Below are 14,918 nucleotides of genomic sequence, written 5' to 3'. Positions count from 1 at the left end.
AAAGAGAGAAAGCAGATAAGCTCCAAGTCTGCCTTTCTTCATGGTCCAGGACACAGCCCTCCTATGCAAATGACACAATCTTCTAGTGCCCAGCTATCACCAGACCCTCGGCTGATAGAAAAATGCAACTTAGCTCACTGCAACCTCGGCATTATCAGTACTGCACAAAGCCCTCTTTAGCAAACAGCACAAGCACAGTCCTAAAAACTCCCCAGCCAGCCTCTGTCTCCTTGCAACCAGCTCTTCTCTTGCTAATTTGCCCACTGCACCCTTGCAACATATTTTCATACTTTCTCTAAAAATCTGCCTTTCTTTACCTTTTACATACTTTCTCTCAAAACGTGCCTTTCTGTACCTTCTTTAGTAAGAAGAATTTGCTAAAATTCTTCTTACTCCCCATGTAATACCAGCCTCAGATAGTTGCAACCTGTGACACTTAGAGGCTCTACTTCTCCCAACAGATACCCCGCTGTCCAACAGACCACAGCCCTGATGTGTGTGCTGCCTGCCGCCAGGTCTCCGTCACTAGAGTACAGACTCCATGAGGATGGGGGCTTTTGCCCTTTGTGTGGCATCTCCAGCACCTAGCACAGTGCACTTAGTAGGTGTGTCATAACCGTTTGTCAAATCAATGAATGACAAACATGTGCACCTTGCATTTTCATTCATTCCAGCTTCACAGGACACCTCGGTTGCCTGTGCCAACCCCTTTGCCTTCCAGAAAGGGAGGCTGAGGTCAAAGAGGTGAAATGACCTGCCAGGGTCACATGGAGATTAGGCAACAGAGCCTTAGCAGGAACCCAGGCCTCCTGTCCACCAAGGAGGCCACACACGCTCGAAGACCTGGACACAGCTGAGGCTCAGGAGAAGACAGCCCCAGAGGAGAAATAAGAAGAGCCAGCAACCCAGGTAACAGAGCAAGACCCTGTCTCTACCAAAAGAACAACAAAAAAGAGGCAGGTGTGGTGGCACACGCCTATAGCCCCAGCCACTCAGGCCTGGGGGCTGAGGCGGGAGGATGGCTTGAGTCCAAGAGGTGGAGGTTACAGTCAGTGAGCCATGACTGCGCCACTGCACTGCAGCCTGGGTGACAGAGCAAGACTCTGTCTCTAAAAAAAAAAAAGGAAGAGCCAACAAGGCCAGGCTCAGGGTCTTCATCAAGCCAAGTCAGACAGCAACTCTCCCCACCTGCCACCCCCTGCCATTACTGAAGCCTCCTTGGTATCCCCTCGCTCACCCCCTCAACAGAAAGAAACCTGGCCTGGTGACTTCTGCCTCCAGCTGAGGTGGGGAGGCAAGTGACAGTCCCCAAAGACGGCCAGTGGCTGAAGGGCAGGTTCCAGGGCTGGCAGCTCACCCTCTTCCCATGTGCAGCACCAGCCGCTGTGTGTGGTGGGTCTCCACCGAGTCCCTGCAAACTGCATCCTCAGGCCAGCCCAGCGGTGGGGCCCCAGTACAGGATGCTTTTCTGTACCTAACCTCTCGAAGGAGAAACTCGCCCTCAATCCATACTGGTAACCCATTTTCCAAAGGTGACATCATATTTTGTTAAGTAATTTCAAAGTGTGAAGGGACTTGACCTGGTGCCGTGGGCCACTCTGCATGCCATGAGTTCAACAGACGCTGTTCAGCAGCACCTCTAGGCCAGGCACAGAGATTCAATGCTGAGAGGACACAGTCTCGTTCCTCAAGAGGCCCACTGTGCCTGCATGTAGCCCATAGAGCACGCCTGGCAGCCCGGCCACCCTGCACACCCTACACCCCATCCCACCTCCCATGGACCCCAGACTGGTCCTCACCACCACCCCTCAAAGCACGCAGAGCAAGAGTAACAACCCCAGGAGACAGATGGAAAAACGGGTCCAGGCAGGCCAAAGTGACTTGCCCAAGGTTCCACAGGGAGTTACTAGCAGAGCCAGGGCTGGAGCCAGGGCTTCCAACCCCTGACCCAGCGCTCTTTTGCTTGCTGCAGAAGAATGCCCTGTCCTGGAACACTAACAGTTAATAATGAAGGTACAGTCAGGCTTTCCTATTTATTTATGCAATGATTTACTCAACCTTCCCTCCATCCACTCACTAGAAAGACATTTGTGGAGCCCCTACTTGTGCTAGGCAGGGTCCTGGAGTCAGGGTTTCAGAGGTAGACCTTGCAGCAGAAACAAGGACCTCTGGTAACAACCACAATCAGGACAATGAGAGCAACAGGCACCAAGGCAGGGTCTCTAGGGATTACCCAGGGGGTGAAGGAGGCGGTGGTGCTGGAGTTGAGATTAAAGCCCTCAAGCCCATCAACAATTCTAAGCCCAATGGTGCACACTTAGAAACCATAGGTGCTCAGTGGATGTTTGTTGTTGAATAAAGCAGGAAAGTCCTCCTGGAGAATGGAAATACCAGCTTGCCCTACAATGGGAAGGAAGAGAGATGAGTGGTCTCAGCAGCCAGGTATGGTGGCTCACACATGTAATCCCAGCATTTTGGGAGGCTGAGGTGAGAGGATGACTTGAGCCCAGTAGTTTGAGGCCAGCCTGGGCACCACAGCAAAGACCCTATCTCTACAGAAAAATAAAAAAATTAGCCAGGCGTGGTGGTGCATCTCTGTAGTGCCACCTACTCAGGAGGCTAATGCAGGAGAATCACCTGAACCCAGGAGGTTGAGGCTACAGTGAGTTATGATTGCACCACTGCACTCCAGCCTGGGCAACAGAGCAAGACCCTGTCTCAAAAAGAGAGAGAGAGAGACAGAGAGAGAGAGAGAGAGGTCTCGGCTACTGAGAACATGTGCCCTACACACATGAGAGCACATGTGTACTCACATGCACACTCACACACACACTCCGTTCTGGAAGCCGTGCTAGGCTGGGTGTGAAAGAGCCTAGTAAGCAGCCTTTCCTTGGGTTCTATTTTATGTGACAGCTCATAGCACTGCAGGGCTGCCCTAATTGCTCCGGCCCTGTTCCCGAGACACATTACTTATTGGAACCATGTCTCTGGAGAACAACTTTGGCAGCCAGGGTTTTTGTTTTGTTTTGTTTTGAGATGGAGTCTCGCTCTGTCGCCCAGGCTGGAGTGCAGTGGTGTGATCTCAGTTCACTGCAAGCTCCGCCTCCCTGGTTCACGCCATTCTCCTGCCTCAGCCTCCCGAGTAGCTGGGACTACAGGCGCCCGCCACCTCACCCAGCTAATTTTTTGTATTTTTAGTATAGACTAAAATAAAAAAATAACACGGGGTTTCACTGTGTTAGCCAGGATGGTCTCGATCTCCCGACCTCGTGATCCGCCCGCCTCGGCCTCCCAAGGTGCTGGGATTACAGGCGGGAGCCACTGCACCCGGCCAACAGCCAGAGTTTTCAAGAGGCTGATAAAGACCCTGCCTGGGGCTCAGAGCCAGAGCTCTCAGGCCTTTTATTTTTCTTAAGAAACGACCTCAGCCCTTGGGGCATGGAGCTGGTCTCTCTGACTTCCTGGAAGCTCCTTTGGTCGCAGGACCAACTCTGCACCAACCCAGGCAGTCACACAGTAGTGGCTGGCAGCTTCCCTGCCAACCCTTCCCTTCTCTGCCACCACAAGATTGCCCCCGGGTCGTGGCTGCCACAGTGGAGGAAAAGGGATGCAAGTCGAGGAGTTGGGAGCCAGCTTCTGGTCCAGCCTCCAGCCAATCACAAAACCTCATTAGGCCTCAGTTTCTTCTCAGTCAAATGGGTCTAATAAAATTTGTCCTGTTCTCACCATCTGTCTGAGGACCAGAAAAGACAAAAGGTGAGTTCTTACAAAACTCAAACACCAACCAGGTACAGTGGCTCACACCTGTAATCCCAGCACTGTGGGAGGCCGAGGCGGGTGGATCACTTGAGTCCAGGAGTTTGAGACCAGCCTGGGAAACATGGCAAAACCCCAGCTCTAGTAAAAATACAAAAATTAGCCGGGAGTGGTGGTGGCAGATCTGGGATCTGTAATCCCAGATATGTGGGAGGCTGAGGCAGGAAAATCACTTGAACCTGGGAGGCAGAAATTGCAGTGAGCCAAGGTTGAGCCACTGCATTCCAGCCTGGGCGACAGAGCAAAGCTCCATCTCCAGGGGAGCGGAGGGGAGGGGAGCGGAGGGGAGGGGAGGGGAGCGGAGGGGAGCGGAGGGGAGGGGAGCGGAGGGGAGGGGAGGGGAGGCTCAAAAAAGCACTGCTCAAAGTTAAAGCACTACAGTCTTTATACAATAAATCTCGCTTTGAGACCAGAGGATGTTTCCTTCTCCCTGTGTGGCTCCCTTCACCTCAGCTGTTCTTCAAACTCTTCTGAAAGGAAAACGGGAGACACAGGCTGTTTTAAACACCAAACACTAAGAATTAACGTCACCAGCCAAAGTCCAGGAAAAGTGCCGCTGGCATTAATGATCCTAGCAGGGCTTCCTCCAGGTGCCCTGACTTTGGTTTTTGTCATAAATATTTTCCCTTTCCAAGCCCAAAAGGAAACAATGAAGTCTGCCCCGGGTGTCACCGCCCTGGGCTGGCGGCCATGTTGGATTCTCCTCAGCCAGGGCCAGGCATTCTCACTTCCGTCCAAAGCGCTGGAAGTGGCTTAGTTCAATGGGTTTTCTTTCTTTCTTTTTTCCTTTTGAGGCAGTTTGTTTGTTTATTTGTTTGTTTTGAGATGGAGTCTCACTCTGTCGCCCAGGCTAGAAGTGCAGCAGCATGATCTCGGCTCACTGCTACCTCTGCCTCCAGGGTTCAAGTGATTCTCCTGCCTCAGCCTCTCGAGTAGCTGGGATTACAGGTGTGCGCCACCACACTCGGCTAAGTTTTGTATTTTTTGTAGAGACAGGGTTTCACCATGTTGGCCAGGCTGGTCTTGAACTCCCGACCTCAGGTGATCCTCCCACCTTGGCCTCCCAAAGTGCTGGGATTACAGGCATGAGCCAGAGCGCATGGCCTTTAGGCAGTTCTTAAAATGCCCCGAGCATCTGGCCCCTTCACATGCAGGAGGCATCCAAGCCTTGACTCAACCTTGCAGACACTGGAGAACAGAGGAGCACCGCCGTGGGATGCAGCCCCGTGAAGTCGGGCTGCTTGAGACAGGCATAGAGAGAAGGGTCGAGGCTGTTCCCTCAGGGAAGGTCTGTCCCAGTGGAAAATATGTGCCCAGGCTCGGCTCCACCACCTCCCAGCTGTACCCACAACCTGTGTCTGGGATGTGTTCTTGTCCTCATCCTTCTCCTGCTCAGTCTGCGACTTCCTCAAAGGCAAGGACCATGGCTTCCAGTTCTGTTTCCCTGCAGCAGGGCTCAAGGTGGGCAGGGAGAGGTGAAATGGTGCCTCCTCCCACTTGGGAGGCCATGTGGCATGACGGAAAGGCTCAATCTGGGAGTCGGGCTGGGTCTTGCCCCCCTCCTAAATCTGCCAGCTGTGTATTCTTGGGCAAGCTCAGTGCCTCCCTCCTCAAATGTAAAACCGGAACCAACATTAGCACACCCTTTATCACACACAGGCAAAGTGAGGACAGTGGTCGTAAAAATGTCTATCAGCCCAGCATGGGCACCTCTTGGACTACTTCCAAGTTGACCAAGGAGATGTCAGGACATGTGTGGCCAGCACTGGGTCTCTAGTGACTCCCTGTCCCTCCACATAAGCCTCTACCCCAACCCTCTCCCTGCTGGCTCTCACTCCAGTCACCCAGACTCTCCTCACAGACTCCAACCACATCCATATCTGGAGGAACATTAGGCCTTGCTGAAGCCAACATCTTTCTCTCATTTTTAGACAAGCATCTCCCAAACCAACCCATCCACTGGAGACAGGGAAATCAAACGAAACAGCAAGCACGGAACCTGCCTGTCTGTCCCCACCACACCTGAGGGGAAGTCTCTCGTTCTGGAAGTATTGCAGTTAATTAACGTAGATGGAATGACAGAGACAGCAGATCACCATTCTGCAAGTTGGCGATGCACACTGCTGGAAGTCAGTCATAACAGGAGAGACGACAGAACCTTCCAGCCCCAACAGCAGCATACGGCACCCCCAATAACCATTCCGGCCACACTGAGCTGAAATCTCACAAAGCCTTGGATGCGAACCATTTCCAGGAAGCACAGGCCAACTTAAACCTAGGGGTGCAACTAGGAAAATTAGCTCCAGGAAGCCCAGGAAGACAACCAGTTTACCTCACAAATACATTTCAAGGGGGAAAAGGAGAACTGTTTGAGATTAAAAGAGACTTAGGGCCACGTCAACCAAATGCAACATGTGGATCTTGTTTGGATGCTGATCCAGCTGCAAAAAGCCTGTGAGATTAGTGGAAACATCTAAACATTGACCAGATGTTTGCTGGTAAGTAGCAACTGTCCATTGTTTAAGAGGCAATAATGGTGGTATGATTGCCTTCTTTAAAAGATCCCCCTTATTTAGAGGTACATACTGAAATATGCACAGAAGAAGTAACATGAGGACTGGGATGTGCTTTAAAATAATTCAGTGCAGAGCTCAGAGGGCTTGAGATGAAATAAGACTGGCTGAGATGGGTACTTACTGCAGCTGGGAGGTGGGCACACGAGGGCTGAGGAAATTATGCTCTCTGCTTTGAAATTTTCTGTTTGAAACATTCCAAAATACTTAAAAATGTAAGTTCCTACGTTTTGACTCATTCAGTAATTCTACTTCTAAGTATCAGCTTTACAGAAATAATCCACACAATGGAAGAGCCACATGCGCTACGAGGTCCACATCACCCCCATCCCAGAAGACCACAGGAAAGAATGTGAAGGGCCGCGCGTGCTACACGCAGGAACAGCGTGAGAAACGGCACTTCCACTCACTGCGTGGTATGTGAACACGGAATGCGATGATGTAAGGGCTCCTCAGCAAACATGACAAAATGCCCAGGAGCCGGAGCTGTTGCTTAATTTTGCCTCTCTCCGCCCTGTGAGAACATCAGCTCTGCGCACCTTTCGTCACCGGTCCCTGCTCAGTGTCCGCACAGGGCCCAGCACTGAGGCGGCACGTGCTGGCTGGGCACATGTTGAAATGCACAAACACAGCCTAGGTGAGCGGCGAGAGACGTCCTGTGGGCCTGCCGCAATCACAGCTTCCAGAGAGCTGCATGCAAGTGCACGAAGCCCAGAAAGAAACGGGCAAAAGTAAAATCATCGCTGAGTTGGCAGGATTCTGGGAGATATCTTTGCTCTCCCTGGGCCACCTAAGCTTTTGGTACTTACTGTCCTTATTCTTGCTGTGCAACCTCAGGGTGCAGATGAAGATTCATGCACATTCTGAGCCCTCCTCTCTGACCCACAACAGGAAATTGACCTCCAAATTCTTCCACTGTTCCCAACTGAGGGTCCTGGAATAGCTTTATTGCTGAAGAAGCACAAATGCCATATCACAGGAGCTGTGTTCTTAACTGCTTATTACTAAAGTATAAGTTGACTGCTGAAGCCGGCAGGGGGCCAGGAAAAGGAAATTCACCATTTGGAGGCTCTGGGGAGTGAGGGGCAGGAAGTCAAGTAGACACATGCTGTTGAATTTCAGGATCCCAAGTGGACTCTCAGGATTTTGGAAAACTTCAGATGGGCCAAATGTGGACAGGTCCTAGAACATTCCCGGGCAAATTAAGCCAATGGAGGGGATAAAGCCTTGCCCAAGCCTGAGCTCAGGTCCATTTACATCCAGACGCTGTGGGGGATCTGACCAGGTTGATGGCACCCCCTACATGCACAACACCCAGCTCTGAGCAGAGAACCACAGACCCTGCTGGAGGCCACCTGGGGACTTCTGGTTTGAAACCAGAGGGCAGAAGTTTAAATAAACAGCTGATACCACAGGTGAGACCCAGCTGCCAATTTCCAGAAGTCACCATTAGAGGGAAGGGGTGGTAGGGGCCGCTGCCTTTCTAGAGACTCCACACACCTCCCTGCTGCCCACTGGGGCAACATGGATGAGATCCTTAGGTCAAGAACAACATGGTCTGGGGAGGAACGTGGGCTGGGAGTGAAGATGGTTGCCTCTCATCCCCACTCAGCCACCAACTCACGGTGGTTAACCTGAAAAGGTTAAACACAGAATTACCATATGATCCGGCAATTCCACTCCTAGGTATATAACCAAGAGAAATGAAAACACACGTTCACAGAAAAACTTGTACATGAATTTTCACAGCAACATTATTCATAATAGCCAAAAATTTCTAAAACAAACCAAATGTCCATCAGCTGATAAACAGATAGACATAATGGGATATGTCTATACAATGGAATATTATTCAGCCATAAAAATGAAGTAATAATACATGCTACAACACGGATAAACCTTCAAACATTATGCTAAGTGAAAGAAGCCAGACACAAAGGACCACATAGTGTATGATTCCACTTATATGAAATGGCCAGACCATGCAAATCCATACAGGCAGAAAGATCAGTGGCTGCCAGAGGGTGGGGGAGGGGAAGCGGTTGCTCCGGGTGTGAGGTTTCTTTTTAGGGTGATGAAAAATGTTCTAAACTTGATATGGTGCTGGACGCACAACTCTGTGAATGTACTAAAAACCACGGACTCGTGCACCATAAATAAGTGAATTGCATGGCATGAGAATTGTATACATCGTGAACTGTGTGTTAATAAAGCTGTTGTAATGGGGATTGTGGGGGGTTAGCAGGTCCCCCAGTGTGGTCCCCACCAGCATCAGTATCATCTGGGAGTGTGTTAGACCTCCAGACCTACAGAATCAGAAGCTCCAGAGTGGGGCCCAGCAGTCTGCATTTTAACAAGTCCAACATGTGATTCTGAAGCCCACTAAAGCTGGGGGCTGCTGCTTAGAATATGTGGCTCTCAGCCTTGGCTGTGTGTTGGAATCACCTGGGAGACTTCAAAAACAAGACCCGTGCCCTGGCCAAGACACCCCTACCAACTCAGTCAGACTCTCTAGGGATGGAGCTCTGCCACAGCATGGTTTAAAGCTCTCAGATCTCTTGGACACGTGGGGTGCAAGCCCCTGAACACTGAGGGTGTCTCAGTCCCTCTGCTCTTCAGTGCCTCTAAGAATTTGGCCAGGTAGGTCACTGGTGCCACCTGGTGGCCATATCCCGGAATGACTCTACATCTTGCCTCTGGGCCCTCCAAGGGGCCCTGGGGCTCAGGGATCTCCGTCCTCCCACTGCAGAGGTCACGACCAACCCGGCCTTTGGAAAGGGGGTGGTTGACCTGGTGGGAGCGGGTAAGAATCCTCAGTTGGCTCTGCTTCCTCTCTCCTCATTAAAAAACACTTCACATCCAGAAGGCAGCCACAGCGACCACCTCTAACAGCCCCAGCCACCTTCCTTCTCCAATACCAACAGAGTCAAGCCTTCCCTCTCCAATGTCCAAGGAGGAGCACCAACTCACTCATACCAACTCATCTCCAACAACTTCTATGTCATCAGATGCGGGCACCAAACCACCTTTGCTGCCTCTAAACTCGTTTTGCACCTTTCGGCCCCCTGGCCTTTGCCATGCAGCCCCTCCCACCTGATGTGCCTTCCCAGGCTGTCTCTGAGGACGCTGCTCCAGGCCAGCTCTGGGGGAGCCCTCCTGTCTCCCCATGGCTCAGGCCCTGTCATGCTCCCTGCTCCAACCTCTGGGTGCCTCGCAATGGACATCCAGGGCTGCAGAGCTCAGAGGAAGGGGGGCTTATCAGCTTCAGGAGTCAGGGGGGTAGGGGCTCTCTAACAGAGCCTGGCCAGCATGGGATGGAAGGTCTAAGATGCTCTGAAGCAGGCATCCTTTTTCAACTATTGGGCCTCCAGCTTCCAGATTGAACGGGAAGCTTCCATTCTCAGCCCTCTCAGCATCCTCTGAAAGTGGGAGGAGCTCAGCTTCTTAGCTCATTGCTGCCAAAAGACCATTGTGAGTGGGACCGAAAGGTAACTCAAAAGGAGACTCAGGATCCAGTCTAACGGTGGCCCTTAAGAAAACAGTCCTTCCTAAATTCACCAAAGTCCATCTTCTGAAACTCCTTAACCACCTTTCCCTCCCCACATTTAACAGCCCTTTTTTTTTTTTTTTTTTTTAATTGTTTCCCCCACCCCCCGGGGGGGGGGTGGGGGGGGGGCCCCACCCCCCCCCCCCCCCACCTCCCCCCCACAACCAGTCCGCCCACCTCACCCTCCCAAGAACCCAGATCCACGGCTACCCTGCCCCGCTAAATTTTTTTTTTTTTTTTTTTTTTTTGGAGAGACAAGGTCTTGCTATGTTGCCCAGGCAGGTCTCAAACTCCTAGCCTCAAGTGATCCTCCTGCCTGAGTCTCCCAAAGTGCTGGGATTACAGGTGTGAGCCACTCTTCCCCTGGCCTGGCAGCCTCTTAATCTCTCCAAACTCGCCTCCCAATTGACCTCTGATCTTGGACCCAGATTGACTCCAGATGTCTTGCCCTGCCTTCCAGCTAGGCATCCACCCTTTGCCCCCATCAGAGCCTGATCCATCACCCTGAGCAAAAGCTGGGCCCAATCAGTCATTTCCCCAATGTGTGCACAGCTGCAGCCCAGCATAGGGCTGGCTTGGGGGCAGGCCCCTTCTGCAGGGGCCACAGGCAAGAGCTGTTTCTGAGAACTGCTGGCCAGCAGTGGGGAACACATGGCTGGCACATATAGCCCCCTCTCAGCACCACGGAGTCCTCACCCCCTACCCACTGGCTCCCACCACTGCCCCTCCCACTCAGCACCTGCCTCTGTTCCAGAAGCCAATCAGATTCACTGGGCCGGAAAGGAAGAGAAGTGAGCACTCCACACACAGACCCAGGCCGAAAACTCCAGGGCCCATACTAGCCTGTGGTCACGGGACTGGGCCGGTAGGGCCGAGTACGACAGAGCAGGGAGTACTGGGGACCCAGGCAGGCTTGAGGGCACGTTCTTTCCAGAAAGGCTGAAAATCCAGATTGTTACATGAAATCTGGACTATTATGAAACTTTTTTGAGGTGTCTCACTATCGCCCAGGCTGGAGTGCAATGGCACGATCTTGGCTCACTGCAACCTCCGCCTCCCAGGTTCAAGTGATTCTCCTGTCCCAGCTTCCCGAGTAGCTGGGACTATAGGCGCCTGCCACTATGTCCAGCTAATTTTTGCATTTTAATAGAGATGGAGTTTCACCATGTTGGCCAGTCTGGTCTCCAACTCCTGACCTCAGGTGATCTGCCTGCCTCGGCCTCCTAAAGTGCTGGGATTACAGGTGTGAGCCACGGCGCCTGGCTAAAACTTTATTTTTATAATTTTTATTTTATAATGTAATGAGTTATTTAAAAACAATTTTTACTCAGCAGACCAAAAACACCCCATCTGGGAGCCAGCTCCACCCTGAGGGCAGCACAGACATACCCACATCCTGAGATGACAGCCTCCGTGCTAGCTGTGAAACAGCCACCCCAAGACCCTGAGGGTCCCCACCCACCCACCACCTGACTCCTGTCCGGGACCTCTGGTCCCCCTGCCAGGACCCAGAAACAAGAGGGTTAACTCCTGGCACCACAGGGTTCCTGGGTGTTCACTCTGATTGGCCACATCCTTGATTAGTCCCAGGGCCACAGCAGTTGTTGAATGCTTTGAACATGGCCCCTGCACGCCATCTCCCCTACCACTCCAGAATCTGGTATGAGTGGGTCGGGGCTGGAGATGTGTCCATTTCATGGATCACTTCCACTTCCAGAAGATGGAAAAGTGACCAGGAGCCAAGTAGGGGCCCCTAGGACCCCTAGCAACCCCAAATCCACATCAGCCACTCCCTGGCTGTGCTCACCTGGCGGTAGGTGCAGATGATGATCTCCCGCAGGTGGTAGTGCATGGGCGTCATGGTCTCACTGACGGTGTCCAGCGCCGCGTCCACCTCCTTCTTCACACAGTGCCCATCGGGCAGCAGCTGCACCACCTTCATTACCACCTGGGGCCAGAGAAGGGGTGTGAGCAGACAGAAAGCTGGTGAAAGCTCACAGCACCAGCACCAGGCTTGCACCCTTGCCAAAAGGCCACACCAGGCCTAAGGCCCAGGCGCTGACCACAAAGCCCTGCCTGCTCCTCAGTTCTCAGACTGAGGGAGGACAGGGGGATCCTGAACATCTCTGGGGCCAGGCTACCCAGGTGCTTTTCTTTTTCCTCCAGTACACAGACATTGCAATTTGTACCGAAAATCTAAAAAAGGCATGGATTATGATTCCTTTTTAGTTATTCCATTGATATTTTTTGTTGTTGTTGTTGTTGTTTGGAGACAGAGTCTCACTCTGTCATCCAGGCAGGAGTGCAGTGGCATGATCAGGGCTTACTGAAGCCTCAACTTCCTGGACTCAGGTGATCCTCCTACCCCAGCCTCCTGAGTAGCTGGGACTAAAGGCCCATGCCACCACGCCTAGCTAATATTTTGTACTTTTAGTAGAAACGGGTTTTGCCATGTTGCCCAGGCTAATCTCGAACTCCTGGGCTAAATCAATCCACGCCCTTGGCCTCCCAAAGTGCTGGAAAGTTATTCCATTAACTTTCCAGCTTAAAATTTGGAGGCAAATTGTTCTTTAAGAGGATATTAAGTGCCAGTATTTTCAAGTGTTGATAAACTGTGGCATAAGCTCCACCAATCCACAACTTAATGCCTTGCACACTACACAGATTTTCAGTGTCTGAGCACACCAACAGAGTTACTACGAAAACGGGACTGCCATAGCCAAAGACATCACAGAGTGCACACAGTTCTCACAGGAGAGCCACAATCAAGAAGTGGTTTACGTTAGGAAATAATTCTACAAAAAAAACATGGGAATATAAGTCATTTAAGGTGTTCAAGACATATTAAATGCACAACTGTGACTCCAAACTGCCATTTTATATGCTTTGTATTACACGACACAAAAACCACCCCAATGCACCCATGGAACGTTAAGCTGATCTAAGGTTTTGTTTTGTTTTTTGTTTTGTTTTAGATGGAGTCTCGCCCTGTCACCCAATCTGGAGTGCAGTGGCGAGATCTCGGCTCACCATAACCTCTGCCTCTTGGGTTCGAGCAATTCTCCTGCCTCAGCCTCCCGAGTAGCTGGGATTACAGGCACCTGCCACCATACCCAGCTAATTTTTGTATTTTTAGTAGAGACAAGGTTTCGCCATGTTGGCCAGGCTGGTCTTGAACTCCTGGCCTCAGGTGATCTGCCCGCCTAAGCCTCCCAAAGGGCTAGAATTATAGGCATGAGCCACCACGCCTGGTTGAGGTGCTTATTTTTTTAAGCAGTAGAAATCCTGCTTCAAACGAGGCCTCATGCAGAACTTTGATTTATAAAACATAGCTGTCACATACTAGGGCTGGAGGGGTGAGGAGGGGGTGTAAGAAGCCTCCCTACCCTCCTCCTAATCTGCAGCAGCCCCCAGGCACTGCGCAGACACTCAGAGTTGGACACTACTCATCTGATATAATCCCCCACCCCAGCCAGGTGCAGTGGCTGATGCCTGTAATCCCAGCACTTTGGGAGGCCGAGGTGGGGAGATCGCTTGAGGCCAGAAGTTCAAGACCAACCTGGCCAACATAGTGAGACCCTATCTCTGAGTAATAAGAAAAAGAAAAAAGAAAAAAAAAGATATAATCTGCCCCTTACTGCTGGGAAAACTGAAGCCTGTTTAGGTCACTCTATGGCTCTTCCCCCACAGGCCCTCCCTGCCAACCTGTGCTGAGTTCCCCTCCAAATCTGTCTACACTGCACCTCTCTACAGCTGGCACCTGATCCAGACCTCCATCCCCCTTTGCCTCCACAGCAGTACCCCTCTGACCAGCGTCTCCGCCTCCTCCCCGCCCTCCCTCTCCCTGGTGGCCAGAGAGGTCTTACGAAAGTATAAATGTGAACCCATGTTTGTGTAATTCCCGGGCTTTGATCTCTTCACGGCTCTCTTGCACTCAACACAGAAACGGGGGCCTACAAGGCTCCCCGCACCACTGGGTCCAGCCTACCTCTCCAGTCTCACCCATAACCCCTCCCACCACCCACCCCCACCACCCTGCAAGGTCCCCACAGAGCCCTGTCCTGTGGTCGACAGCCACCTGCTCATCTGCTTCTGTTTTCACGCCCACTCCCCGATAAGTGAGGGGCTTTCTGCCGGCACCTGGAGTGGTGCCTGGCACCTGCCCGGTGCCCCAGCAACAGCTGCCCAGTGAATGAATGAACACCTAACTCGCCCTCTTCTCTCTCTGGCTGCCACTTAAGAACAGGCAAGGGCCTTTCCCCCACTCCTGCGTTTCTCAGAGAGTCCTGGCCTGGGGCTGGGCACCCCAGCAGGCATGGAGTTGCAGCCAAGTGGGAGGAGAATAAGGAATAGTCTGGAAGGAACTAGTGGCAGATCTGGCTCAGGCTGTGCCCAGGGGAGCAGGAGGGAGCTGCCCAGTCCATACTCCCAATCCCAAGCTCTAGGCAGGTCCCCAGGAGGGTGCAGGGAACTGCGTCCTCTGGGGGCCACCTCAGACAGAGGGCTGCAGCTTTTCACAGGGAACCCAACTCCTGGCCTCTGCTGCAGCTGTTCCCCTGAATTCCACATCTCGACAGCTGTCACTACTACAAAGCCAGAAACTTGAGGTGATCCTAGGTGCCCTCCTCACGCCACATCCAGGAGCCCTCAAGACCTACCAATGAGGACTGGGCTGCTCCTACTCACCCTGCAGCCCCTCCTCACTCAGCTCCTGCCTCTCCCTCCACTCCCCAATCCACACAACTGCCTGCTGGGGCCCCCAGACTGAGAGTCTGATCACAACCTCCTCTGCCTCCCTCCTGGCCTCACGGTCGAGGTCAAACACATAGTGCAACCCTCCAGGGCCTTCACCAGCAAGAAGAAGGAAGGGAGAAGGCACAGCATATGCAAAGGCCCAGAGGCTACAAGAGCTTAGCAAGTGTGACATGCTGCATGGCGGTCAGGGCCTCAGGACTGCAGCGAGGGCAGGGGAGGGGCAAGTG

At 52.3% G+C, this 14,918-nt stretch overlaps 1 protein-coding gene across 2 annotated transcripts in view; it reads right to left on the bottom strand.

The window, feature by feature from the left end:
- PALD1 (phosphatase domain containing paladin 1) overlaps nt 1–14,918 on the bottom strand; it is an 86,119-nt gene that overhangs the window by 8,368 nt on the left and 62,833 nt on the right. For both annotated transcript variants that reach the window (XM_032139244.2, XM_058436323.1), the window contains exon 18: nt 11,744–11,884. In XM_032139244.2, coding sequence (XP_031995135.1) covers nt 11,744–11,884 — 141 coding nt within the window. The remainder of the gene's footprint in view (nt 1–11,743; nt 11,885–14,918) is intronic.

The sequence above is a fragment of the Hylobates moloch genome, unplaced genomic scaffold (genome assembly GCF_009828535.3).
Source record: "Hylobates moloch isolate HMO894 unplaced genomic scaffold, HMol_V3 SCAFFOLD_3, whole genome shotgun sequence".
Lineage (NCBI taxonomy): Eukaryota > Metazoa > Chordata > Mammalia > Primates > Hylobatidae > Hylobates > Hylobates moloch.
Note: the sequence above shows the minus strand (reverse complement) of the source record. Positions and strands in the feature narration are given on the sequence as shown.